This window comes from Clytia hemisphaerica, unplaced genomic scaffold, assembly GCF_902728285.1.
Source record: "Clytia hemisphaerica strain Z4C2 unplaced genomic scaffold, Clytia hemisphaerica genome assembly, whole genome shotgun sequence".
Classification (NCBI taxonomy): domain Eukaryota; kingdom Metazoa; phylum Cnidaria; class Hydrozoa; order Leptothecata; family Clytiidae; genus Clytia; species Clytia hemisphaerica.
This window is the reverse complement of record NW_027103359.1, coordinates 82,710-110,666: the sequence shown is the minus strand read 5'-3', so window position 1 is coordinate 110,666 and position 27,957 is coordinate 82,710. Positions and strand designations below refer to the sequence as shown.

General features: G+C 34.8%; 2 protein-coding genes across 4 annotated transcripts; both read right to left on the bottom strand.

Annotated features, from left to right (window-relative positions):
- Window positions 1-1,009: 1,009 nt before the first annotated feature.
- Window positions 1,010-15,779, bottom strand: LOC136821843 (protein zyg-11 homolog). Its single transcript, XM_067078070.1, has 16 exons — window positions 14,568-15,779; window positions 12,745-12,888; window positions 8,028-8,086; window positions 7,352-7,475; window positions 6,272-6,325; window positions 5,800-5,919; window positions 5,315-5,362; window positions 4,983-5,024; window positions 4,550-4,598; window positions 3,796-3,866; window positions 3,524-3,571; window positions 3,089-3,159; window positions 2,700-2,835; window positions 2,373-2,425; window positions 1,824-1,921; window positions 1,010-1,565 (listed from the first exon to the last, which is right to left on the bottom strand). The coding sequence occupies exons 1-16, from the start codon at window positions 15,693-15,695 to the stop codon at window positions 1,291-1,293; spliced, it is 2,520 nt and encodes an 839-aa protein (XP_066934171.1). The 5' UTR covers window positions 15,696-15,779; the 3' UTR covers window positions 1,010-1,290.
- Window positions 15,780-16,664: 885 nt separating this feature from the next.
- Window positions 16,665-27,575, bottom strand: LOC136821821 (glycerol-3-phosphate dehydrogenase 1-like protein). Of its 3 annotated transcripts, none has more exons than XM_067078060.1 (11): window positions 27,553-27,575; window positions 21,726-21,772; window positions 20,941-21,118; window positions 20,496-20,564; window positions 19,848-19,919; window positions 19,479-19,632; window positions 19,186-19,298; window positions 18,908-18,948; window positions 18,539-18,731; window positions 18,234-18,343; window positions 16,665-17,896 (listed from the first exon to the last, which is right to left on the bottom strand). In XM_067078060.1, exons 2-11 carry the CDS (start codon window positions 21,761-21,763, stop codon window positions 17,809-17,811), a joined length of 1,056 nt encoding a protein of 351 aa, XP_066934161.1. In that variant the 5' UTR covers window positions 21,764-21,772; window positions 27,553-27,575; the 3' UTR covers window positions 16,665-17,808. The 3 variants fall into 3 exon arrangements, with proteins under 3 accessions (XP_066934161.1, XP_066934152.1, XP_066934145.1); XM_067078051.1 differs by having other exon boundaries at window positions 27,485-27,574; XM_067078044.1 differs by lacking the exon at window positions 27,553-27,575 and adding an exon at window positions 22,296-22,509.
- Between the last annotated feature and the right edge of the window lie 382 nt (window positions 27,576-27,957).

Here is a 27,957-nt window from a genome sequence, read left to right as displayed (position 1 = left end):
TTGAGACGAAAAACATTACAAGTTATTTATATACAGTGGTTTAAACTACAACAAAATTATAAGTACAAAAAAGTAATACAGAGATTGCATCTAGGGTAATCCAAATATATTATCTTATAAAAAATATGATTCAAAAACAATAAAATTTTACGACAAGGAATTGGCTAAGGTTCACACTCTCTTATTACAACATTAATAAATCAAAGAATTGAGGAAGAAGGTCAGTTTGGTACCCAGAGCCACTTGCACCATATTTTATATTACTGATGGACGTAATACAATCTTTCGTGAGCGCTATCAGAATTATTGAAAAACGAACTGAGGGACTGGATTCGAGTTTGGGAGAAGGTTGAGTAATTTCCATTTTAACATCCATAATGAAAAACTTTCTGGTACACCGAACGAAGGTCCTCGTGCGTGAAGTAGGAAAATGAGAGGATGGGGTTTATATTAATTGAACATTTATCCATGAAAGTATAATAAGTATAATAAAAATAAACTCCTTCACGTAAAACATTCCCGTAATGTACATGCGTCACTTCCTGAACTCCTTAACAAATTTATCAACAAATATTATGGAAGGAGTGGAGTTAGTGTTAAACTAGGAGTTTTGTTGAACCAACATCAATAATGAAAGTAGCCACCATGATGAAGAGCCATACCATGCATGTGAGGTTTCTATTACAAACATTGACCTTGTGGACCAAGCCATATCCGCCATCTTTGATCGAAAATTCTTTTGAATTGGTACCCGTAAAGAAGCCATTGCAGTGTTAAAAATTAACGTCTAACGGCGCTACATCATCAAATGTTTTCGAGGGAAAGTAGATCTAGCGCTCTCGATGCATTTACACCGCTATTGAGTAGTGCCGCCATTAGGGTACCACTTTTCAAAAAACTCCGATTAAAGATTTTGCTTGGCCGGGATTGTGAAACTTGGTCCAGGGTATATAAAGGCCAGTATAACGCTGAACAGCAGTGAACTCGTTGAAAATCACAATCAAAATAATTTCATGTTGGTCCACACTCTTTGCTTTAGGGTAAAAACACTGTCACTTGTAACTTGAAAGCAATCTGTTTGTGACCACTAAACGCTAATGTGCCAGATGATCACAATGATTTTATCAACCATGCTTGGAGAAACCTTCAGACTCCGGAGCTGATGAAATATGATCCTGAATAACTTCTGCATTGTGATCTCATTTCCCTTGCTCGTTTAAAAATACCAGCAAATTACGCCTCTTTCGATACTTTACTATAGGTTTCCCATCTAAAAGATTACCAAGAGATTCAGGATAAATCTTTCTCAATGACCATTTCTTCATCATCGTTCTTCTCATCTTCGGACGAATCACTTTCCATCTCAATCGAATGTTGTGCGCATGCACTACCTAAAACATCTCTGGCGATCTCACCAGGAATCTCATCAAACATGTGCGTTCTGTCAAGTGATTGGTAGATTTCTAGGATACGATTACGCAATTCGTCGGTTGGTTCACGTTGACGATATACTCTTTTGAGAAGATTCAATGTTTCAACGTCCATAAGGTTCTTGTATAGATTAGCTGGAAAATAATAGTAGTTTTAAGAGGTTAAAATGAGGCTAAAAGGTTTCCAAAAATTGATTTTAAATTCCAGAAAATATCAGACTTGGTTCGTCTTTATGTCATTTCGGTAATTGGAGAAAAGTTCGAGCTTTACAGTGAAAGCTATGAAAGAGAATAGAGAAAAAGAGAAAATATAAAACAAAAAGATAACGCAAACGTTATATTGCGTTTCGGTTCCGTAAGTAAAGTAAGGCAACAAACAACACGTTTACTTACAACATAAGGTGCAAACATGGTGGATTGCCCATACAGCCCACTTTTGTATTTGAGGGTTTCTCTCACAACTCAACAGTTCGTAAAATGGCTTGAAAGACCTGAATTAAACAAAAATTGCCGATAAATATACAAGTTTAAATTGACCTCTAAATAACCTTAATAACCCTCTCTCATTGGTAAATAAGGAAACCATCAGAGAATTAAAACAACAGCTTGGCCTTATTCCAGAAACTTTCCAGAAAAAATTTGAATATGGGGGGGGGGGTGGAGGATCTTTTGGAGATTTACTCCCCGGACATTATGACTTTTGACCTCCCGGATAGCAGGTCTAACCCCCCGGACAAGCATCAATTGACCCTCTGGACATTCAAAATTATCCTGAAACAGAGCAAAATTACCCCTAAACAGAGCAAGTTGGACAAGGCAAACATTGTTCACCACCCCCCGGACACAATATCCTCCATCCTCATACGAACATTTTCTGGAAGAGCCCCTTTTTAATAAATATTGTGTTGTGTTGATCATCTTGTATTTTACAACAGTGCTTACCTATATGTAACGATTTCATTCTGTAAGCGTCCCCATCTTTCAATAGCCTCTTCCTGCGAAACGAAATAACAATAAATTAATCCACTTTAGCAGCTCCGAAGAGTTGACTTGTTAAATGACGTAATGTTTCAGGGGACAGCAGAACATTCAAAGGTAAAGCTTGTTATGAGAAAAGTCAAGAAAAAAGTGCTCCTTTTATAAGAAAATTAGGTCCAGCCAAGCCAATAGTGGAAAATGGAGAGGATTATCACATGTATACTTCAAATTGTGATAAAGCTCTGAAATTTTGTACAGAGGTTCCTCATGAAGTAAAGAAGATAAGCATACCAGTTCTGCTAACATAACTTTTTTATCTTGAGTGGTCAATTCCATCTTCTTGATCCGATCCCAACCTAGTGCCAAGTTAGCGATAATACCACACGCAAAATAACTGACTTGAACCTCTTCACTTTTCACCAGTGTTCTAAAATATTAATTGAAGTAAACATTCAGTATTATGCTTGCGGTGTGTATACTTCGTAGTTAACTGAGGTCTTTAAAACATACAAGTCTTTTGATGAAGTTATCAAATTTGAAAGTGTATGCGTACTGTATTTTCGAAAATATTCTAATGGAGCCCTTTAAAAACGTTCGAGGTTTTTGATGAAGTTCTTAGATTTAAAAGTTTATGAGTGCTGTATTTTCAAAAATATTCTGAAAAAGCGGTATTTTCTCACCTGACTCGCTCCATCAGTGGTCTATTCCGTAACATCACTTTCTGTAAACCTTTCACTTCTGCTATGTTGTTCTGGAAAACGATGAACATGTAATATCAGATTGATACAATGTTTAGACCATATAGCACATCGCTATGCAAACGTCATAATTATTACTTTTAACATTTGACCGAAATTCAATCCTTCAATCCTTTTCATCTTAATTCGAAATGCGTGAAAGTTATTACTTTTGTATTGTCAATAAGTGTAATTGATTTGCAAAAGCAATTTTAATACAAAGGATAATGGGATTAAAGCTCGGAAAAACAGTAATTTTGATGCCTATTTTTTAGAATCGCTGCAGTATGCTAATTGCACTTCATATATATATAAGACAGCGTGAATCGATGACCGGGATTGATGATTGTCATGAAAAGTTTAAAGAAAATCACTTACCAACAAGCCAAGAACTTTCGTTTCAACGTGCACGTTATTAGTGAATTTCTGAAATTAAAAGAGTAGTGGATTTGCAAGCATAGCAACAATAACAGTAAAAAACAGTAAAAAAGTATTATTTTCATCAGAAGCAAAGTGTTAATTTTAAAGACCTACCTGGCTGATCGACAGAAAACATTGAATTCAAAATAAACAAAACCTCAAATACCAATGAGAAAATCTTGATGAATTCCTGAAAATCACTTTTAATAACCATGATATAATATTCTTACCTCTAACAAGCTGAGATAAATTGTATGTCCACACAAATCGACGAACAGTTTACAAGAGTCAGGCGATTCATCTGCAACGAAAGATGACACACGGTAGCGTTTAACCTTTCTTTATAGCGATCAGTTTATCTGATATTGGGCTCTTCCAGAAAAATTTTTTTACCCCCACTGTTGAGGATATTAATTTTTCGAAGTATCGAACCCCCTGGATATCCTACTTTATAAGTAAAGACCCCCATGGATATCCACTCTCATAAGCATGCTCAACCCCCTGGATATCCTGGAAAAGCCCATTCGTATGCCGGATTATCGGCCGCCCACGCTAAAGCTCTTAAGGAACAGGGGAAATTTCCATCGAAAGGAAACGATAGTCGGCCTTTGATGTGCCGCATCTCAAACCACTAAAAATACCTTTAAAATGGGCTATTCCAGAAAAAATTTGTACCACCTATGTTGAGAAGGTCTTTTTTGGGAAAAGTGACCCTCAAGCCTCCCGCTGAAAAGTCGTTGACGCAGTATGGCTAAAGTCCATAATCCAAACCCTCAGACGATGAAAATTTCCCTGATCCTTTAGATCTTTAGCTTGTCAGAAGAAAATTCCTATATTGGATTCCAGATAAAGTGGTCAGTACCCACGTTAGACCTGAAAAGTCATTTCGGACACTTTAAAATGGCCCTGGCTGCTTTAATAATATTATTAATAGCTTATGGTAACTCCAAATGAATGAGACTAATTGAACTCCCAAATACATACCTGTTAGATTCCACAACGCACTCAAATCAAACTTCAAAGTTCCATCAACCTGAGAAAAAGATGTGAAATAATGAGTTATTAAAATCGATGAAGAAGTATCTCTTGCTCTATCTCCATGCAAAATTTCAGTTATTGTTAATAGATATTCCTGGAGAAATGAACATTTTAATTTCAAGCTGACGTCGGCAAAAGTGTTTTCCCTCAATTTTCAAAAATGACTGAAGTGAAACACAAGTAATGAAAGTGAAATGCGATAAGAAAATTTGCCAAATAATGGGTGGAACGGAACAACTGGAATAATCGTGTCATCAAATTTTTGCACAGGCTTTAACTTGCCTGAGTTTCAGAAAACAATAGTATGAGTTCTAAAATCACTCTAACGAAGAGAGTAGTATCACAGTGTCAATAAATGTAAATATCAAATGTCCTTTACGGTGTCGGCAGCTAATCTTTGTTCCACAATTCCAAGAAGAAGCTGAAATAACAAAAACAAAAAGGATTGTTACATTATCGTCTTGAAATTCTTAGTAGAGAAATCATTTGCGAGTTCTGCTAAAATATAATACACATAATTACAACCTCTGATATATGTAGTTCAGAGATAACCTAGCCGGCTAACCGTGAGCTATTGCGTGGACTTTAGTTGACCTAATCGAAATAATGTATAAAACTCTTAGAATTTGCTAATTTCAAAAGTAAAAATATTCACTCTCTACTCATATCAAGACTATTTTCCTCGGAAATGAAAGTAAGAGTTTAACCAACCTTCATTTCTTTGTCATTCATGAGTTTCGCAGTTTCTAACGAAGAAATCTACAAGAAAGGAGCAAATCTCATTAAACTCTTACATAGAGCTATTCTGAACGTACATTTTACATCTGACAGCCGTATGTATACGATGCAAGACAAGGTTTAGAGTTTTACCTAATTGCCTACTGTTTTAACCTTCTAAACCTTTCCAGTGCACAACATTTTTCGAAAAAAATGTGAAACTTTTTTTGGTGAAATTCAAACCTTCAAACTAGCATAAAAGCTTGTAACTTGAGGTTTAGACAATGGTTTAAGTACCATTAGAAAGGTATTTTTATACTTTTTCTCAAGGCATTTGGTGTATGCCCTTTTATATCAAGTGGTCAGGAGTTGAAGCCTCAAGTCTGGGATTAGGTATATTGGCTAACTTTAAACGAAGATGTACGTCTTTCGGTTTGAAGGGTCCAAGATTGAAATTCATTGATAATTTAAGCTCTTACTTTGCAGGCAAGTATGGAAATGATAGCTACAGCCATCCGAGTGACATGACGATCCACGCTTTCAGGATAGTTCAACATACAATTCATACACAAGCGCGACATGTTAACACGGTCAAATCTCTGTTAGTAACAGAAAGAAATATAGCGATTATAAGATGTTGAAGTTTTGCATGATAAAAGTGCCAGGAATATAGTCTAATCTTGTCTGTCTTCTTGGTTGAAACCAAGTTCCTTGATGGAAGGTTATTCAATATTTCTAGCCGAGTAAAACGATAAAACTTCGGCGATAATTAATTTAGGCGAATGACAGGCTAAAATTATCCAACTTTTTCTTTATTTGGAGCAGCTTTTATGCGTTTTATTTAATCTTGGCGAGAATTTATTTTGTCGAGTGAGTAAAATATTTAATTTTGGCCAAAATAGGATCCCTTATAATTGCACAAAAAAAACAGGAATAAGATAGGATACTTACTGCATTGTGTAAGATTCGATCAGTGCAAATAATTAACAAGCAATTCTTCACCATCTAACAAAATTTAAAAAAACATTTGTAGGGTAGATATTTTTGTAATATAATTTTGACCATAGTCATTAAATGACTATAAAGGTTATTCAAAAATGTAAACCGAGTTTATCGTTCTACATCTGTAATTTGAGCTTTTACTAAGCTCATTTGACGTCAATCGATACTTAGACTATCAGCCGGATTGAGAGAGAATGATATATGAGTGAAAGTAGAGAGTCTATCACCATATTTCCCTAACACCCTGCCTGGAAGAGCTTGGGATTCGAACACAGTACATTGCAGTGAAAGTCTGTGATCGAAACCTTCACACTACCAATCGGCTGATAGACTCTCTACCTTCACTCATATGTTATTCAAAAATGTTTATTTTACAGTTGACACTCCCTAATTTTGACGTTCAATTATTCGATAAATTGAAAGTTCCCCATCAAATTTCTTTAAGAAACTCATAAACACCTTTTTATATAAGACCAGACAATAGGTATAAGAACATAAGGTTTCGATATTAAGAACATGTTAAGAACATTTCTAGGCTTAAAACTCAAAAAGTTAGGAACATCCGAAGGCTTCAAAACTTTTCTTATAGAGAAAACGTACAAATGAAGAGGCTCTACTATTCGACATTGAACTCCTCCTCTTTTTCGATTTCTAGCATCTAAAAGGACCAAAGCGTCAAATGTAATATATTGAAAATATGGCAAGTTAGCTCAAAGGCATCGCACCCGGAGGTACTAGAGTTGCAGAATGTCGGGATGTGTGGACTTGACAAGTACGGGGGGCAACTCCCCCGCAATAAACAAATTATTGTACAAAGCTTAAAATAATTTAAGGAAATCAAATCGGTAGCAAGGGCACCCTTCACGTAACCAACTACATCATTCCTATCAGCAAACTATTGATTGAGATGGCTCTGAACCCTACCCAGCGGACACAATGTTGTAATGTTTATTGAACGTTAAATGGGCGTTATTTTGGCGTTACAATAATATTTTGTGCCGACTGGTACACTATCAATTGAGAATGTACCTGAAGATTACCAACGTGAATAACAAGAATCAATGACGTCACTCTTGCCACTTCACTCAACAGTTCGACGTTCAATTCGTGTTTGATGTTGTCTCGTTCCTTCGTCAAGTGGAAAACACAAGCTCTAAGAAGTGAAGTAAAAGTCAATTTACCTTATTACACGAATATTACTAGGCAAGTATTTAACGGCCTTGAAATTTGCACGATCTAATATTAACACGAATTTTTCTGCTTTTTCAAGGAAACAGCGGTTGGTTTTAATTAAGGGGGTTTTTATGTTAATAAAATGACTAGTAATAAGGTATTCATTTGTTCATTCATTCATTCTTTCGTTCATTCATTCATTCATTCATTCATTCATTCATTCATTCATTCATTCATTCATTCATTCATTCATTCATTCATTCATTCATTCATTCATTCATTCATTCATTCATTCATTCATTCATTCATTCATTCATTCATTCATTCATTCATTCATTCATTCATTCATTCATTCATTCATTCGTACGTCCGTTGGTTGGTTCGTTAGTTCGTTCGTTCGTAAATTCACGAAGAAAGTCTATTCATGTTTAGAATAATTATTGAAGTATACTGCATACTGGAATCGTTAGCGGATCAATACACGAACTTCTCTGCAAATAATCAAAGAAAGAGAGGTAAGTTTGGAACTTACGTGGCAGCCATCTGTAACTGCATGTTCCCTCGAAATTCCTCCATAACACCTAACACAACCTAAATTCAATGAAGAGAGAATTATTTGACGACACCGTGGCATTTGTGGTATTCGAGGTAAATCGAGGGGGGACGGTATAAAGCAAAGTTGACATGTCTCCAAAATAACCGCGGATAAAAACTTTGCTCGATAAAATAAAAACACCAAATTACCATCGTCTGTTTAGGTGAGCAAAGGCGATATAGAGCCGTACATCAACTATCGACTTTGTTTTGTATCTTTTCACTTACCGTCGCCCTCGATATCCTCCGATACATAAACTCTGTATTACTTGGCAACGACCGATGGATTGTTCTCGCCAAAAGAAAAGAAAACACCTTTTGAATATTCACCCAAGTCACAAGAAGTGTGCAAAATTTTAACCAAATCCAACTATTTTGAAGTCTCTTGGTTGTCCCAAAGTTTTAACCCCTTTTTGGCGAAAAACTCGACCCCAGGTCCCAAAAATCAAAATTTATGAGAAACAAAAGAAATGCCACTCCTTACTCAGCCCATTGTGCAAACCACTTTTGAGGTTCCAAAGTTTTCAGACATACACACAAACGACAGTCACAGAATTTTTTCAAAGGTTGCTGCGATATGATTGAGACTATGCCTTTTTGAAACAAAGATCAAAACCTAAGCAGCTGCATTTCACCAGTTTTGTCTAATTTTTACCGCCCATGGTTTTTTTTCATTTCTTTGGTAATGTACAGGGGGGGGGGTACTTACGGGTTGGCGAATGAGGGGTATGTGAGGACGGGACCTCCGAAAATTGGCCCTTAGAGAGACTGATTTTTGCTAAAAAGGTGACCCTTAGAGAGACTTTTTTGAGAAATTTTCTTCGATTTGTATAAAGAAATCTCGAAATTAAAAAAAATCCTATAAATCGTAATTTTTCCGACCCTTAGAGAGACTTTGTAAGGTGAAAAACCCGACCGCACATACCCAGCACCCATTTTTTCCCTAAAATTTTCATAAAAATGCCATTTTATGCTTCAGGTACGTATATAGTGGAAATTTATGTTGAATTTGGATCCTAACTAATAGTACTGTGAGAATATTTTAGGATGATTTTCCCGAAAAGTTAGAAATAACCGTGATGAAAAGGAAGAAACGAAGTAGAAAATCATAGTCATAAAACTACATAGTTCTAGTTAAATACACTGAATCGATGTATACTCGATGGAAAGGGTTAGTTTTCGAAATTATTTTTCATTAATTAATTAATCAACACTAACAAAATGAATTTAACAAACTTGCATCGAAAGGATATATATATATATAAATCATTCTTTCAAAATTCCAAGATATCTTTGTAAACAGACTGGAAGTCGCTCGTTTAAATATTCCTCCCCAAAGGACTTCAAACAAGCCAGTCTTGCAAAATATTTCAAAGTGATATCATGAGATGGAAGTTTGACAATTTTGAGGTGTTTCTTTTGTCTTTCAGGGGTAGACGTCCAAACTGCAATTTCACTCAAATCCCAATTCAAATCAAAATGATGAATTTGTTCATTTTCGGAACCGCTGTATAAAACCTTTTGTTCTCCTGTCACTGTATTATACGACCAAACGCCGTAGCTTACAGCCGTATCTTTAACTATTGTACATGCTAATTCTTGGCTGAAATTATACACTTTCCGGAACGGATTTTCGAACCTTCTCCGTGTTCTCAAATAATTAAAATTTGACAATTCAACCGATTTCAAAATGTTTATCCCTAATTGTCTTGCATTGAAAATTTTCAAAACCCTTCGCTTAGAATGGGAATAAGAACAAAATGCCAGGAAAAATGATTTCCTGATGTGAAAAAGGTCTTTTATTTGGAAGTCATCACCAAGGTCAACAAATTCTCTTTCCAAAATGACGTCACCAGAAAAATCAACGGCTGTTAATTCATGACTCATAGTCGATATAGCTTGGCCTGACTGTAATCTTTTTCTCCGCTGTACTCTATTCTTGGTTATATAAACAATCGAAGAACTTGTATCCAAGAAAATTGAAGGCTGAGTGTACAAAACAGGGCAACGTATAGGAATCCGTTGAAAGCGATACATTTCTTGATCACCAAACCGAACTAAATCGATAAGTCGATCGCCCACCCCAGGTTGTGATAAAATCAATAACATGTTTCCGATTAAACAGCAATAACGGCGAGGATTTATATCCGAGTGATTTCCGGATGGGTAGTTGAGTTTTATCTTTTCAAGTGAATCTTTTTCACAGTAAATGATATGTCCGTCAGGTTGGCTTGAGTCTATAAAACCACTGTAAATTACACTTTTATCAGGTAAAGAAACTTGTAGTCGATCTGTCTTAAAAGCAACGACGAACCAACGTCCTGTTGAGGTATCAAACAACATATGATTGTCTGTTTCCCATCCTCTCTTCGCAACAAGCTTGATATGATTTTGATTGAGTGTCTGGCCATCTTCGCCGACTGAGCAAACCAATATAACCGCAACCACTTTGTGGAACGGCAGCTCGCTATCAAGATATCCCGTGTCTGAGGGAGAGTAGCAGAAAGTGTATAGTCTCTTTCGTGTTAAAAATCCGCCATTGGATATAGTAGTAGGCAAATCAGCCCTTTTATCATCGTCCTCCTGGGAACTTTCAATTGACGTTGTCAAAGCTGGTAGAAAGTTCACTCGGTAAAGATTCTCTTCTTGATTCTCTCCCTGCATAACCACTCAATGACAATCAAAAAAAGTTTAAAATATAGAGAGCAACATCCTTATCATCAGCTCCTTTAATAAGTTTTTTTTTTGAAAGCGTAATCGATGTGACAATCTGTGACGGGGGTAATACGATAGATTGAAATAACAAATAAAACTCGAGAACGAGAACCTTTGATCAGAAGTCAACAATATGAAATCGAGATGATATTAACGGACAATTTTCATTGATAACGAATAGCGAAACAAAATACCTTAGAAGGGCATCCTTTTGATGCTTTTTGATGCTTTTTTAACACCCGTCTCGCGTCTTTATGACAAGAGAGATAATAAACATATCTAATACTTGTGTCCGCAAAAGGGAAAGTAGGAAATTTGAATGTAGTGACATAAACATGATTTTGACATTATAAAGCCCTTTTTTCTCAGAACGGTATCCTATTTACTGATTTCGTAATCCAAGATCTTGGATTGTCGTCAAGGTTACTTTCTCTGTGTTAATTGCACGCTGAAAAGAATCGCGATTTGGTCGGCACAGGTCGGAATATGATTTCAGCATGTGATTTTCACGGTATGTTTGGGGCTTAAAAGTATACAATTTTCAACGAAATAGGAATATTTTGCTGTTTCTTTTAAATATATCATTGAGTACAACAAAATGAAAAATGGCCAAAATTTGACATTTTCGCTATTTTTTTGGCCTACAATGACTCTCATTGATTCGAAATCGAAAGGGAAATCGAATATTTTGAAAAAATGGAGAGATTTTTTAGAAACAGAAAATATTCTTAACCTTTACCACGCCGAGGCCGTAAATTTACGTTCTAATATATAGCCGAGGCCGTAAATATACGTTTTTCATGGGGTGTTAAGAAAAGCCGCCCTACCGCCTTAAAGACGCCTTTAAATCCCGGGAAATGTCTTATATGACGGAGAGAAAATGTAAACAAACCATTTTCAATAGTTTGAAACCACCTACTTTCAATTTTAACTGTCAAAACAAACTGGAAAATCAGGCAAAATATTCTTTTGGAAATTATGAGCTTATTGACTGCTGTAACTAAATTTTTATGTTTATTTAGTGGAAAATGGTTTGTTTTATTGGTTGGAAATGTTATGTATTGCTTGTTTGTAGTTTAGTCAGTGTTTGAGGTAAGTTTCTGCCTCCTTATTCTTTAGTATGACGGTACATTAAGGGTGAGGACTGGAGGCTTGTCGGCCGTCATCGACCGTCACCGAAACCCAAGTTAAGGCTTCTGATAAGGCTGCAAAGAGTTTCAAAGTGTATATACTATGTTATTTCTATTGCTTTCATGCTGGTTGATGATAGGAAAGTCATTTTTAGCTGTTTTTAGTGATATTTCCCATAAAAATTACCTCAAGGAGCCTCTGCCTTACGTGCCTCTGATTTACGTGGAAATTTTCTCGAAAACCAAGGTTTTCTAAAAATGAATTCTGCCTTTTCTAGTAAAGGTATGATTGTGATTTTTTGGCTAGCAGTTGTAGTTATAATGGTGGAAACAATGAGCCAGAAAATTATGGTATCGCAAATGTTCTCCCCACTTTTTTTTTAATCGGAACTTAAAATTTTGAAAAATATGACAAATTGCGTTTTGAATTTTTTTCAACTCTAAGGCAGAAGACTACTGTGTCACCATTGATAGAGGAAAATCCTTTATTTTAACATTTTTAGAAAGCAGGATAGTTGGGCTTTCCAGAATGGGCTTATTTTTTTGAATCGGTTTAGTAGATCAAAAGTTATGACGGAAAGCGTAAAACTGTCATTTTTCCCAAAAAGACAAGGCGTGCACGGGGTGAAGTTCCCAAAGAGAAGGCGTGGTAAAGGTTAAGGTACTTCATCTTGATAGAGACTGAGAATTAATTCTAGTGTCCTAAAACGCCTTAATTCTGCTAACTAGTGTGTGGTAATTCATACAATAGAAATTCAAATTAGCAGGAATGGATTTGGTATAAAACATAACAACAAAATAATAAAATACCTTCAAGATGTAAGGCCTTCGAACATCGGTCCATCCAGCAGTGATTTGGAAGAGTCCTTTCAACACTTCTTTCATATAGGTGGCTCGTCTCGAATATTTCAACAGAGAAGTCACGATCTGATCTTCCAAATAACAACCTGAAATCTAAAATCATCAGCTAATTTTAACATGTATTATTTATATTTTCATGAAAATAGCAGCCACGGATAAATATAAACATTTTAGATATTTGATTTTTTGAAAATTGAAATGAAGAAAAGTTTGCAGTATTCAATTTGAAATATACAAGAAAACAGCTTCTCAAACCAACTAGGTACCCCAAGCCAAAAAGTGTCACCATAACAAATTGGTGATTTCATGTCCTTAACTAACTCCCTTTAGACATATTGGGGCTGAAACCCTGTTAAAACTCTGGATTCAAATGGGGTCATATCTCTTTATTTTGTTCTGAGGTTGTCAAAATATACATAGCGCCATCCCATGAAATTTATATCCCTCCAAAGATTCCAGAATTGCTGGGTATTCTCAGTATTCGACATGAAAACTAATTACTCTTTTTGCAGTGAGTATTTGAAATCTAGAACTCCATCATAAAATTGATATAGCAAGCATAAATAAGCCCCCTCTCAGTTATGAGATTTTAGCTCACCCAAAGCATAATTATTATATCCCCTATAAATAGTTTTTCGTTCCCCTCATTTAGGGTTCTTTGCGAGTGTAATCCCCTAGTTCTCTGGAAAGGCCCGTTGTGCTTTAGTTTTATTTGCTTTTTTTCTAAATTGAAACATAAACACAGAGTAAACTTTGAACATATACTACAAAACACTGCTAAACATTAATGTAGTCGCTCCCTCCGCTAGGAACTTAAGTTAATCGCCAGAGGTAGCTCTAGTCATCAACGGTTTCCACAAAAGTGAAGCCTCATGATCATCATAGGCCATTTCAAAGTCGCAAAGGGTAATGGGTAATCAGGACCAATGCGCGCTAATGACAACTTACTATTGGTCCAAAATTTTTGGAGATTTTTGCGTCTAGCCAACTAGTGTGGTCGTGTTACAAAAATACAGGCTGTTTGTAGGAAAAAAATAAGATCTAGCTGAAACTTTCTTCAGACCTTCTCTATAGGATGCTTATACCTCAGGAAAAATTCCCCTAAAATCCCACTGGTGGAACATGCCTTTTTTGGGACATTTCTATTTTCCCCAGGCAAAATCCTAAGGGCGAAATTTTTTGAAAATTTCAAACTTATTTCCAGACAATATCATGTATACCATTCGAAAGCTCTCGAAAAACTATATAGAAGACTTTTAAACGGTTATAGCTGATTTCCTTACCTAACTCGAGATATTTCATGCGCAAGTTCCACTTTTCGCCACACTTTGGTCAAAATTGACCATAAATAGCATCTTCTGCGTGAATTATCTCGAGTTAGGTAATAAAATCGGCTATACCCGTTTAAAAGTCTTCTATATAGTTTTTCGAGAGCTTTCGAATGGTATACTTGATAATGTCTGAAAATGGGTTTGAAATTTTCAAAAAATTTCGCCCATAGGGTTTTGCCTGGGGAAAAAAGAAATGTCCCAAAAAAGGCATGTTCCACCAGTGGGATTTTAGGGGAATTTTTCCTGAGGCATAACCATCCTATAGAGAAGGTCTGGAGAAAGTTTCAGCTAGATCTTATTGTTTTCCCGTAAATTATGCTAAACGACCGCACTAAACCGGAAGTCGTTACTAAAGCGCAATCAGTTCTGATTATCAATGATTCATTTCGAACGTAAAATGGCCCGTACAGCTGTTCTCGTTTGATAGAAAAAAATAGATACCTTTAAATGTGGATAGTAGGCCACTGCATCGCCATTTATACAAAACTTCGATTGCAACATACAAAGACCAAGAAAGCGTAAATTCTTATGAGTCTCTATAAAATTCTGTACATTCGCGTCTTCGATTTTATAAATACCAGATACATCTAAACTCTCCAATAGTGGTAGTTTGCCCACCGATAATTCTAAGAATTGATCCATGTGCTTGGCAAGAATATCTGTATGGTTTTCAATATTCTGTTCGTATTGGTTCAAATTCAATAGATTCGCATCCGGAGGATCTAAATCGATTGATAAATCAAGTTCTCTTAGATTTTGAAGCTCTAAGAAATATTGTACGCAGCTATACGATTTTATTGCAATCTCAGATTTTAATACCGAAAACAATCTCAGACTTTCCAATTGTGGTCCTTTTAAGAATAATTCGGAATCAAGTTCAACAGCTTTGGATGACCCATTCACGTTTATATGAAGCATTTTCAAACTGGAGCAACGAGTCATTAAAGCATTCCAATTCACATTGGTAAACGTTTGCCGGTTACCGAGAATCGGTGTGTTATATTCAAGACTTTTCAAATTTGGGAACTGAACAAAAAAATCAAAAGTAGTACCAGCTGTTATGTTCACCGCAGGATATAAGTCCAGTTTCAAGATAGTTAATGAATACCGGCTCCCTGTGAACGAATCAATGAGTTTTCTCATACTCCACCGATTGATGGCAGTATTACAGCCCAGAATAAGTTCACGAAAATGATAATACCGATATGCCATTAATTCTTTACCAGATGACGTCATATCAATGTTTGGAAGTTTCAACGACTTCAAATTATATTTAGCTTTGTTTGAAAAGAGTGTTAGAGTACTATTCGAGATTTGCCCCTTATTTGATAAATCTTCCAAAATCTTTTCAGCCATTTTGTCTGGGATTCGTATATTTTGTACAAAGCGTTTATTTGTTTTGTAGAGGTCTTTAGAAGGTGATAAATTGTCTTTTGGCGGGAAGACGACCTCAGTGGAAGTCAATTTGGGCAGTTCACTTGTGATGGTGCTTAAACAAGCTGCTTGCAGAGGCATGGGCGAAAGAGTGAAAACCTCATCATACACAGAGGGTAGCTTCGTTTGAACCATGAAGATAGTCAATTATGGGTTTCTTTTACCTTTTTCTTCGAGCGATCAAACCATTATATTTTCTCAGTAAAATTATTTTTTCATTACCTAAAAATACACATAGAAAAAAACTTCAGCATAATTGTCGTATTTCGTTTGAGCTTTTGTTCCTAAATTTCAGTTAACGATTAAGATAAGAAAGAGTACGAACGATATTTGGCTATAAAATTTCGATTAAAATAAACCAGTCATAATGAGAATAATCAAACAAAAAAAAATTATTCTACCGGGTGACCCACGAAAAAGTATAAGAGTTTTGAGGCTAACTGTGTCCGAAAAAATGTGAATTTTAACTAAATTCTTTTTTCATGGTAAAGAGAAAAGGTAAACTTAAATTTTGATGTATTATTTTTTAGTTTTGGAAAAGTAGCTATCGAGATATGGAGGTATAAAGTCAAAAGTCATTATAAAAAACAGTCAAAAAACGTCAAAAAAGACAGTATCAAATTAATTAATTAACAAATAAAAAGAGACATAGAGTGAGAAGCATATTTTGATTTATTTTACCGGAAGGATTCAGAAAAGAATAACAAAGGTCGACAATCCTTTTTGCTACTTTTGGTACTTTTTATTTATTCCCAAAAAGACTATTTTTTTCTTAACGAAACTTTTAAGACAAAAAAATAGCAAATGATCAAAGGAAAGATGTTTGTTCAGATACAAATTTGATACTGTCTTTTCTGACGTTTTTTGACTGTTTTTTATAATGACTTTTGACTTTATACCTCCATATCTCGATAAATACCTTTCCAAAATTAAAAATTGATACATCAAAATTTAAGTTTGCCTTTTCTCTTTACCATGAAAAAAGAATTTAGTTAAAATTCAATTTTTTTTCTGACACAGTTAGCCTCCAAACTCTTATACTTTTTCGTGGGTCACCCGGTACACAGGTACATTCGAGCCAGCCCATCCAAAACAGAGGTTAAGTAAAAGTAATAGGGTTTACTTTCTCAAAAACACAAGACACAGAGTAAACCAAACATAATGGAAAACCTATAATAAACTATTTACACAACTTAAGTTTTCGCCTAAAGCTAAAATGAGTTAAAAATACACTAATGGTTATATCAGGCTTATACACTTACTCTTAAGATTACACAAAAATGTTATGAATGTCTTAAAATGAGAGACACGATAAAAACTCTATATAAAACTGTTGTATAAAAGAAAGGATTTAGAAACTTTTCAGTTACTTTAAATTTAAAGTACTATTTTGAAAGAAAACAGTGAGTTGGTTACTAAGCTTATAAAACTGTTATTAAGTTTCCTACATGATGGGATGAAATATTTTTTAGGTTCTTCGAAACATGAAAAACAATGAATGGTTTATAAGAATAGTGGGTAGTAGGGATTTGACTGTCTAAATACAACACTTTTCCCTCTTTTGATGTCAATGCGATCACTTTTTTCAAGATTTTTCAAGATTTTTACTACTAAGTACCTCCCCATTTTTTGCCAATTTTAACCCAGGGCAGAAAGCCTGCCTCTTGAACTAAAGCTTACTTTAAATATTTAAAGCTACAGGTTAACCTCCATGCTAGAAAGGTTTTTTTTTCAAAGTCCAAAAAAAAAAAGCATTTACATACAAACCATCCCATCAATTACATACACCGTATTATACAGATATTTTGACATCCAAGTTTTCTAAGTTGATCTGGTAAGTATTTTGTATGCGCAATTAAATACGTTAATGAAACATCATAATCGTGTCATTAAAAGCTAATAGCTCAACTAGGCAACAAAACGAACTATGGATTATCACTAAGGAAATCAAGAAAAGAAAATTTCAAATATCTAGATTGTTAACGTAGTCGATGCTAGCATTAACTAGCTCGTATTGGGTGGTCATTGTAAAGCAACTTTGAAACTGAACCATCTACTCCCAACATTGACGAGTAGAAATTCTTCATCTAGTTTGTTCTGAGACTGGAGAATAGAACTTATTGTAAGTTTGATCATAGAATTTAACCAACTCGACCTCCAACTTGAAAAAAGGACAGATTGAGATAATAAAAAGTGCATCATTTTTATAAATAAAAAAATATTTTTAAAAATAATTTTCTGGCCTCAGCTAGAAGCTTTCTTTCAAAGTTTCGATAAAGGATTCTATTGGCTTCCCATCATGAAATACTCCATAAACAGCACCCAACAAAGGGAACCTACAAGAAAAAGTTGAATCATCATGAAGAATAAACTGAAATAAACTGAACTGTTCATTTTTCTCTTTGTATCCTGAAAATCGGATGAAAAATTATTAGTATAAAGTCTGTAAGATAAAACTTGCTTGAATTTTGAATTGAGTTATTTATAAAGTTTCAGAAAAGAGAAATCAGACACAAGCACGTCTTAACTTGACAAAAACATAGTTTGTTAAATTTGTTTATAGAAGTCAGGAAGTAGAAAAAAATAGAGAAAACATTAAACACACTTGAAAACACAAACAATTTAAGGGAGCCAGATATCAATAAAAAGTTTGGTTTAAAGACATATTCTCACTTGTTGAGCTCTTGTTTCTCAGCTTGTAGCCAATGATATGCTTGCTTTACATTTTCTGGCCCCTCTAACACCATGCCATTGAAATGTTCTTTTTCAACTTCTCTGAGAGTCTGGAAATAGAAATTCGAAGATCAATTCGCTAATGTAAAAGTGAAATCAGAAATTAACTTACTAAACAACAAATTTATCCGTTTAAAAGCCAATTATGTTAGCATGGCCAGCAATAAGGACGAAATACAAAGGCATCTCATGATTGAAGATAATTGGACTAAAGTTCTAAAAGATTTTTCAATATTCATAAATACCTTTTTAGATTGTGCAAACTGTTCCACAACTTTTCTTGTGACTCCACCATAACAAGTTGCAATCAAGTCAGCGAAACCGCATGGTTCCCATAAAACAGAATCATCATATTGACCGGCCATCAATAACTTGATGAATTCCTTCATTTCTTGAAAACCTAATCGAATTATAGCCGCCTTGCAATTTTCCCCATATCTAAGAAAGAAGAGAATGGCTGCTTTTATGAAAGCAATTAAAATGTCATATTGCTATAAATAATAAACTTATGCATTTTCAAACCAGTGGTGTTTACTAAAGGTACAAGATTGTCAATTAGAATTCGGTTGAGGAAAAGTTCATATAAGTGCAGTAAGTGTGACAAATTTCATTACCTTAAACCATCACAGATACCAGATGCTGCAGCAACAATATTCTTTAAATAAGGGAAAAAAGGTGTTAGACTTGACAAAATACCACTCCATCTTAGGATTTCATCATCCCTGTCTAACACAAATAGAAAAGGGGATAAAATTTCTCACTCCAGCAGATCAGCATCCCTAATTACCCAATTATGAAAAAGAGAAGATTTTCTATTATTTTTATACAGGTGGGGATGATATAACAACATCATGATAAAACATGAAAACCTATTATTGAATGAATGGTTTACCTTTAATGCACCACATAGTTCCACTTCTCGAACACTCTTACAAAATCTCACAACAAAGTAGGAAGATGAAAATATGTCTTTCCATATGGGGAATAAAGTTTGATCTTTACAACCTATAAAAATGGTAATAATCATTTATCAGTCTACACAGAATGATTATAATTTTTAATAAGTTACTTTAGTCTTTTACAATAATTAAAAAATCAATCTACAGAAATCAATAGGCTTGATTAATACATTGTTCTTGGAAAATTATCGAAAATAGGGCACAATTTTTCATTTACGACATTTACCTATTGTAGTTTCTGAAAATTTCTCTTTTGCAATTTCATCTGCCAAATTTGGTCCCATCAATACTGAAACATCTATTTGCAATTTGTCTCTGATGACATCGGAAGCTGTTCTGAGTTCGCCATGGTTAGCATCGGCTGTGTGATGATAAATACTCTAGAGAGACGGAAATGGGAACATACCTTAGTGTCATGATAAACTTGTTTTGCATGGTTTTACTTTTGAATTATTTAATAGAACTTCAACTTTACCATTATTCAATTCAAACTTCAACTTTACCATTATTCAATTCAAACTTCAACTTTTGGTTTTGGTGTTAGGAAATAACCAGCACACTTTTAAAGAAGAAGATTTTTCTCTAACCTCCTTACCTTAGTCAGTGAGATTCCAATGGCTTCTTTCTTGATGAATCCTTTCATTTTGTCACAAGTTTCAGCCAAAAACTTGAAATATATAAAGGAAGAAGGTAGTTAACTCTAAAGGGTACAGAGCAAGTAAAAGAGTGAAGTGTCTCTATTCCAGGTGGTGAATAGAATCATTATTCGTTAAATAAAAAATTGATTTTCTGAGCCAACAACCAAGCAATGGCATCTAACAGTTTGATGTTGGTGAGGTAAAACCTGTTTCTTTAATGATCCATTTTTATTTAGTTTTTTGTAAATTAAATCTTCATTGGAGTGCATTTACAGGTCTGTTTATCTGCTAAGTGTTGGCAATCTTTTATGCTAGAGCAATTGTACAAGCAAAAACAGGAACTGCTTGGAACTGGAACTAAATCAACAGTGAAAGGTTGAACTTTAATTGAATTTGATTTGGGTAAAACTTGATTTGTGTCATTCAATAGTTAGATCACCAAAAACAAATGAGGGTAAGGTTGACATTTTTCTAATGATAACTCAGAACCTTCATAATAGAAATTCATACTTGGGCTCAAAACATGCAGCTCAGTATACAATTACAAGATTACTACCCTTCCTCCCATAAAATATTCACAAATGGGGTGAATAAAGTTGATTTACCTGTTGTCTGAGTACAAAGACCAGAATATCAGCATCTTGGATAGCACTTTCAATACAAGGGATGGCCTCCTAAAATAAAGTTGATATTTTTTCATCCATTTGGGCTTAGAGGAGAGACAACTTCCTGACACTGATAAAGTCAAAGAAGCTCTTTATATTTGAAGAAATGAGATTGCATTATTATGCATTTCGTTCTTATGAGGCCTCATTAGCACTGCGTACTGCACCCTTGTTAATAATATCATAGTACCCAGTATCCCATGCTAAAAACTTATTCTGGCACAAACTGAAAGTTACTAATAATTTAAAGAGTTGGTAGTAGAAGTCAATTTTACAATACTTTATGATAATTTTCATTCATTAGCCTTGGTATACTGTTATGAATATATTTAGGAAAATAAAAGTAGGATAGTAAACTAGTTAACAGTAATATGCATTTACCTACTATGTTATTGGGAATCTTGACATGTGGTAAATGCTTTGGATTAGTATGATTACGATTTATGATGTCAGATAGCTTTTCTCCTCGAAAAATTTCTTCATAAACATAAAGATGGACTTTTTCACTGTACACCTCTGACTGGTCAACATTTTCTGCAATAAGCTTTGCCACAGCTGTTCCCCTACAATTGGATACAATGTAAAAGTGCAATTATCAAGAACAAATATTTCTCAATTTAGCTCAATTTAATGAAAATTCATTCATTCATAATTATATAATAAGAATGGAATGGGCCTATTCACACTGCTTTATTTGCAATCATTTGCCAGAGTTGAATGGTAAAGCAAGGGAATCTTTTTGCCAGATATGAATGGTAGAGCAAGGGAATCTTTTTGCCAGATATGAATAGTAGAGCAAGGGAATCTTTTTGCCAGAGTTGAATGGTAAAAGTAAGGAAATCTTCTGATTTTCTGCAAATGCTAACCCAGCTTGTTTTGGGCTTTCTAAAACAAAAGAGCTCTCAAGCATTTTGCTTATTAAAAAAAAGTACATTAAAATAGACAAAGAAACATTCAGGGTTAAATTAAGAGATAAAAAATTGCGAGTAAAATGGATGAAGAAGCAAAAAGTGCGTCTAAGTGATAAAATGATCATCTTTTCAAATTTAGAGTGGTCTCATCTGATTAATCAAGCCATCATCCAAAAATTATATCATATTGAAATTCAGTGTGAACAGACCCAGTTTGTAATCAAGCTCTTTATTTATAAAATTTACAACAAAAATTTACCATTTTCCTGAGCCGACAACACATATTTTCTTTTTCATATCAAATTACTGGAAATGAAAGACGGAGATCTAATCAAGCAATCAAAATAAAATTTAAAGTTCTAGTTTTGCACAAAAACATGTCTCTTCTTTTGTTAAACAATTTCTCTGTATTTTTTGACAGCACATTTTTTTGTCTGGAAAACAAGAAATATTTAAAGAACTGCTCAGCCATTTTTCAGAGTGTGGCACATTTGCTTGAGATCTTGAGTGCACAACTCGGAAAAAGTCGAGTGCAGGTGCAAAATTTGAGATTTTCAGGTGTTTTAACCCCAAGTATTTTCTCCTCAAGTCCAGCTAATTTTAGCAATTTTTTGCCTTTTTGGGTCATAATACTGAGTTTATGTATGTGTGTTTTTCAGCGGCGGAGACGGTAAGGTTCTAATTTGACTAGATCATGACCAACTGAGGACGACGGTAAATCAGCACTTTTACCGTCCTTGATTTTGCGGGGCCGAACTGCGGGTTTTTCCAAATAGCTTCAGTCACTCTACCGTCCTCAAAAGTGCAAATACATAAACTCGGTAATTACCGAAGTATAGGTGAACCTTGTCCGGACCAAAATTTATCAGGTGCGCTCTTCTACCTAGTGCAGAACTTTGTATTTCCGAATTTTTCCTTGAGTGCAGCCTTGCCATATTCTACAAACTGGGTTTTAAGGAACAGCACAAGTTAAACTTTTATCAAAAACCTAAATAATTAAAGTTCATAAATTATTGATGAAACAACATCCAATAAACGTCTTTTTCTATTGTAGTTAATTGTTTACAAAGCATCATATAAGTCCAAACTTAACAGCAAAGTAAATAAGAAACCCGATAAGTAACTTTGAGGCTGAAATTTTCTGCAAAAACAAGAAAGTCCAGGCTCAGAGCCAAGCTAACGTCCCTTATAAAAAACGTGCATGTATCTAAGTAATTTGATAAAATTTGAGAAAGTCTGAGAAAGTTGGTCATAATAGTCATGAAGGACGCAATGGTCTACAGTATTGAATAACTTATTACTAAAGCATATTTTTTCTTAATGATAGCATCATCTAATTAATTTACCTTTTTTTAAAGACACCTGTTGTCTAGGCAATCTAGGGATAACACTTTAGACGTTCAAATAGCAGAAACTTTTGTGAGGTCTAAAAATCGTGATATTTGTGATATCTACTATCGCGAATTTGAGGGAAAATGTTTTTCGGGAGCAAAAACTTTTGCAAAATGAGAATTTTCAAATAAAAATTGCCTTAAAAGTGAAAGATATTTCTTAAATCCGCTAGAGACAGTTGTTCTACAACTTTAAAAAGGCATTATTTAAAAAGGATAAAATAATTTGATATTTATTATGATTTCAAGGGGGACAAACTATTGGTCACTGCAAACCCTACAAACCCTACAAAAAACCCATATTTACAAATCTTTGGTCACAAATTTGAAGGGTTTGCAGCGTTTGAAGGAGATTCAAACACAGTACCTCTTGAGCTACTTTGTTTGTAGATATCACAGGAGTTGCAGCTGAATTTCAACCTTTTCTCAGCAAAAAGAAATGTGCAAATCTTTGGGACATTCAAACCCTGCAAACCCTACAGAAAATTTACAAAATCTGCCATATTTGTTTTTATTCTTTGGTTTAATTTACTAAGATTAAAAACCGCTATTTGTTACGAATGTCAAAAATGGATGACTGACCAAGGATAAACCATGTGACTTCTCTTCTCTTTATTATCACAGCGGGCGGACTCACCTGTCAGACCCATTTTTAGCCATCCTTTAGTCGACGTTTGTTACGGCGGAGAAAAGAAATTATGTAGGCAATCAACAAATTTCAATCTACAAACCCTGCAGATTTGCAAATCTTTGGACAAAGTTGCAGGAGTTGAATATCTTGTAGATGTTGTAGCAGATGAAGGTGACCAATAGTTTGTACCCAAGGTTTATAGATTTCCAATTTTTTTGAGAATTTTTCGCGAGCATAAACTTTCACGAATTACCCTGTTAAGAATTTATAAAGACATTTACTTTCACGAAAAAGGCCAAAATTTGCAAAAATCGCAAAAGTTTCTGTTCGCAAAAGTTTGTACGCCTAAAGTATATCCTGTTAGTACTGACTGAGGGAAAGTAATGTATGCTGGAAGAATTGGTTATTCAATAAACTGAAAATTAGCATCACCTTCCTATAAAAACCTGTCTAGAAAGGGATTTGACGTTGGAATCAAAGAAGCCTCTACAGAGACTTTCTAAGAAAAGTATTCTGACGTCAATTATTCAAATTATCATCTGACATATTTGCAAATTTTAGAAGGCATGGCACTTTCTACGAGAAAGTTATTAAAAGAATAAGTTTTTAAATAGTCAATACACAGGTTAAAAGGAGCTAGTCTCCCGTGCGAGAAGAGAATGTCCATGATTACATATTGGGCACCTCACTATTTTGAGTTTGAGAATTTTACTAAATTTAAAAGAAGAGGGGGCTTGTGAAAATTTCAAATAAAAGGGGTGGCTTGGACAAAAAGAGGGGGTTGATTTATAAGGGGGGGGGCTTGGAAGATTTAGCAATTTGCAAAAGAGTGTTTTCCATTCATTTTTAAATTTCTCAACAATCATTATATTTCCATTCATTTGAATGAAGCAGAAACACTTTCAACCTTTGCAAGACTGCTGCTTTTGTAAAAGTTTTCATAAAAGGTCGAAAAAGATGGGGGTTGAACTTAGACCTGGGAAAAAGAGGGAGGTCAAGGAATTTTCATTTTTAAGAGGGGGGTTGATACCCCTCTGCCCGCTATGTGTTTTGAAATCAAAGTATTCTATTTTCATTTGGTCTATAAGGTGCATCATGTCGACCTCAAATTGGCAAAATGAGCAAGATTTTAAAAGTATTTTCCATTCTTTTACACTAATGATACACTTTTATGCTCTCAATGAGTTCCTTTTTTTGATTGAATTTAAATGATCTTTAAAATTCCTTCATTTTATTGGATACTTTTTTTAAACAATATAAAATAAAACAATTGATATTGCTGTGATTGGATAGTATCGTCAACTGCTCCAACTTGGGACTATCCAAAAAAAATTGGGATGGCAATTTGGTCACCATTTCACCGAACCTCCAAAGTCATTTGATTTGATTTAATGAACGGCGTATAAAAAATACATGTTTTCTCTTTCGCACTGAGTAGGCTTTTAAATTGAATATGAAAAAAATTCTGTAGTGATGCACGCATATATCTACAAAAATCCATAAAATCTAGCGTCGTATTTTCAGAACTGTTTCCAGGGGTGGTTTCTATACGTGCATATGGGCTCATAGCTCTTTTCTGAACTAACATCAACTAAATCATAGAAACCAGGCTCTTGCTGACATATATTCAGGGATTGAATTAGCGTATCGCATTTTGCAATTCGCGATGCAATTTTGGATTACTTACATGCTAAAAATTGAAAATTGATCCATTTTAGGATACAAAATCATACTTATCAAAAAATTGCGATGCACTTTCTATCCCTTATTTCGATGCCTGATATTCATATGCATCTCATCGCAAGAGCTGTTAGATAAAAGCCCCTTTAGAAAGCAAGACGTTTGAGTTTGTTGGTTTTGAACATTAAAAGGTAGGATAGGAATGCCTAAATTGAGGGTTCTAGCACCAAAAAAAAAGGTTATAGGTTTTTCACCAAGGAAAAGTCTGTTTTTTTTGCGTTTCGGTCATTTTTGGCCTAAAAACCTATATATATGATAGAGCTATATCATTTTTACATTATATAATCCACCTTTTTTCCAAGGAATATTTTGCGCACAATTTGAGGGATATAGCACCAGCACAACAGATTTGAGGATTTTTTTCAGGCAAAACCCCATTTTTTGCGTTTTCAGTAATTTTTGGCCTTTTTAAAAACCTAATTCTTGTAACTTTCATGTATGATAGAGCTATATTGTTGTTACATTTCAATCCTACTTTTTTCCAAGGAACATTTTGGGCTCAATTTCAGGGCTATAGCACCAACATAGAAGGTTATAGGATTTTTTCTTAGGCAAAAACCCCATTTTTCACAAATTTTCAAAAATATTGATTTCAAAAAACACGGGTTGGTCTAAAAAGCAGGGTAGCCAATGGGGTAGCCAATTGGGCTAGGTTATGGGGTACCTCTTTTTGCCTAAACTTTTGAAATCTGAAACCTGTTTTCATGTGGAAATAACTATTACAACATCTTGTTAATGATTCCATGTAATAAAATTTAAGATTCCTTTCGAACTTCATCCACAATAGCCTTTTTTCCAAAGGTACTGAACTTTGTTACTTCTCAAGAGACCTGGCGCCATTTTGTCTTCCTTCTTGGCTTCGTTTGAAAATTTACAGACCCGAATAAAAAATACATACAAAACAGTTTTTAATATTTTAGATTTAGATTTTATTTATGTTTTTAATTGTTATTTCTTCCGTGAAGCTGTAATTTGATGATAATAGCTTTGGAATCGCCTTTGGGCCATATGATCTCTAATCTTGTCATATCTTAACAATCCTTTGTTATTGAATCTATTGTTTAATTTAAATCATATTTAGATGTTTCAAACAATTAATTCCTTTCAAAATTTTTAAATATGGCAGCTTATAATAGGTACAAAAGGTCTTTTGAAATAGCTCTATTATAATGAAGCTCTATTTCTTACTCCTCGTGCATTAACACATGGTAATTTATATCTTTGTTTATCTTTGAAATCATACATGATCAATCTAAGTATCAATCAGATTCATGCTCCCTGGTCAGTAAAATGTGCATTCATGCATTCATTTTCGGTATTTCTATTCTGGTCTGTAAAATATTTAGGTACCCCACAACCTAGCCCAATTGGCTACCCTGCTTTTTAGACCAACCCAAAAAACCCTGTGGCAAACGGTCAATTTTGAAGATTTTGAGCTTTTTTTTTCATAGAAAGTCTGAGAATAGATTAAATTACCAGAAGAAGTTGTCCAAACTGCAATTCTGAAAAAAAGTCATTTCATGATATCATCATACACCCTATTAGGCGGTCACCGAAAAAATGCTCTGTTCGCGTCGCAAAGGGGTGTTAAAAATACATGCGGGCGGGCGGACGGGCGGTCAAAAACATTCCCAGGTATTTTTTAATCACGTCACTAACTCAGGGGCGGGTGGTAACGCAAGCAAAACAATTTTTCGATGGTCGTCAGAGCAATTGAGAAAAAAGCTATATTTTAAAAGAACAAATTGCTTTTCCCAGATTTTTTTCCGCATCTCCGCACCGGAAAATCAGCGGAAAATTTGATGCGGGCGGGTGTGACGCGAATAGAACAATTTTTCGATGACCGCCTTATAAACAGTAAACTAAAAGTGAAAATTACAGGCCAGAATATCAACAGTCCCAGAAATTTTGAATTTTGGTGAAAACTTTTCTCCTTGGAAATCATGTGTCGTCCGCCCCCTGCGCCCTGGGCCTGTTTATTATACAGACAAATTCTGGTTCAATGGCCGGCCGGCAAGGCGGCAATATAACGCCGTAATATTTGCAACCATGAAATAAGCTAGCCTGGGCATCCAAGCTCATAATCTTAGAAAAAACAAAAAATACCTCACCTCACAAAGTTCTAAAATTATAAATTAAACAAGCAGCAAAAGTATCATAAACTAGACTGTGAACAAAGTTTTAACGTTTGGATTCCCAGGCTAGAAATAAGCCTATCTAAATACAATTTTCAGAGAAGATAAAACCAATGTCAACCTGTTTTGAACGAGTTCCTCCGAAATATCAGTTTGTAACTGGTTTGTATTGTATCTTGAAAAGCTGACCTGGCAGCCTGGAGAGTTTCTTGCCTTGGACGATGTTCCGCTTGATTGGCAAACGATATCATCCACCAGGATGCATCCTCTCTTATTTTACCCCTATTCTCTACTTTCCTATCTTCTATCCTGATTTTCTGACTTTCTCTAGTGTTTCTAACTGTTTGGTAGATCTAACACGATTTTTTTTCCTATCCGTAATTCCGTTTTCAGGGGGTATTGGGTCATTAACAGTTAGGTAGGGTCAGGGTGCTAGTAACGGCTTGTCACTGTGCCGGGTGCATACTCGGCGCCTTGGGCCCCGCAGGGTTGCTAGTAACGGCTCGAATTTCAGTCAGGTAAAAAAGGGGTACTTTTACCCATATTATAATAACATTACCCCCGTCTTTTTTGTCATTCTATAAGTATTTCCAA

Excerpts from the sequence above, each read along its gene's own strand:
- LOC136821843 (XM_067078070.1), bottom strand. The coding sequence starts at position 15,695 with ATGGTTCAAACGAAGCTACCCTCTGTGTATGATGAGGTTTTCACTCTT. Across the intron at positions 4,599-4,982 it reads AAAGATTAGCTGCCGACACC|GTTGATGGAACTTTGAAGTT; the intron begins GTAAAGGACATT and ends TCTTTTTCTCAG. Across the intron at positions 3,572-3,795 it reads TTTATCTCAGCTTGTTAGAG|AAATTCACTAATAACGTGCA; the intron begins GTAAGAATATTA and ends TTTTAATTTCAG.
- LOC136821821 (XM_067078060.1), bottom strand. The coding sequence starts at position 21,763 with ATGAAAAAGAAAATATGTGTTGTCGGCTCAGGAAAATG. Across the intron at positions 21,119-21,725 it reads GTTGTCGGCTCAGGAAAATG|GGGAACAGCTGTGGCAAAGC; the intron begins GTAAATTTTTGT and ends ATCCAATTGTAG. Across the intron at positions 18,732-18,907 it reads GGTATCTGTGATGGTTTAAG|ATATGGGGAAAATTGCAAGG; the intron begins GTAATGAAATTT and ends CTTCTTTCTTAG.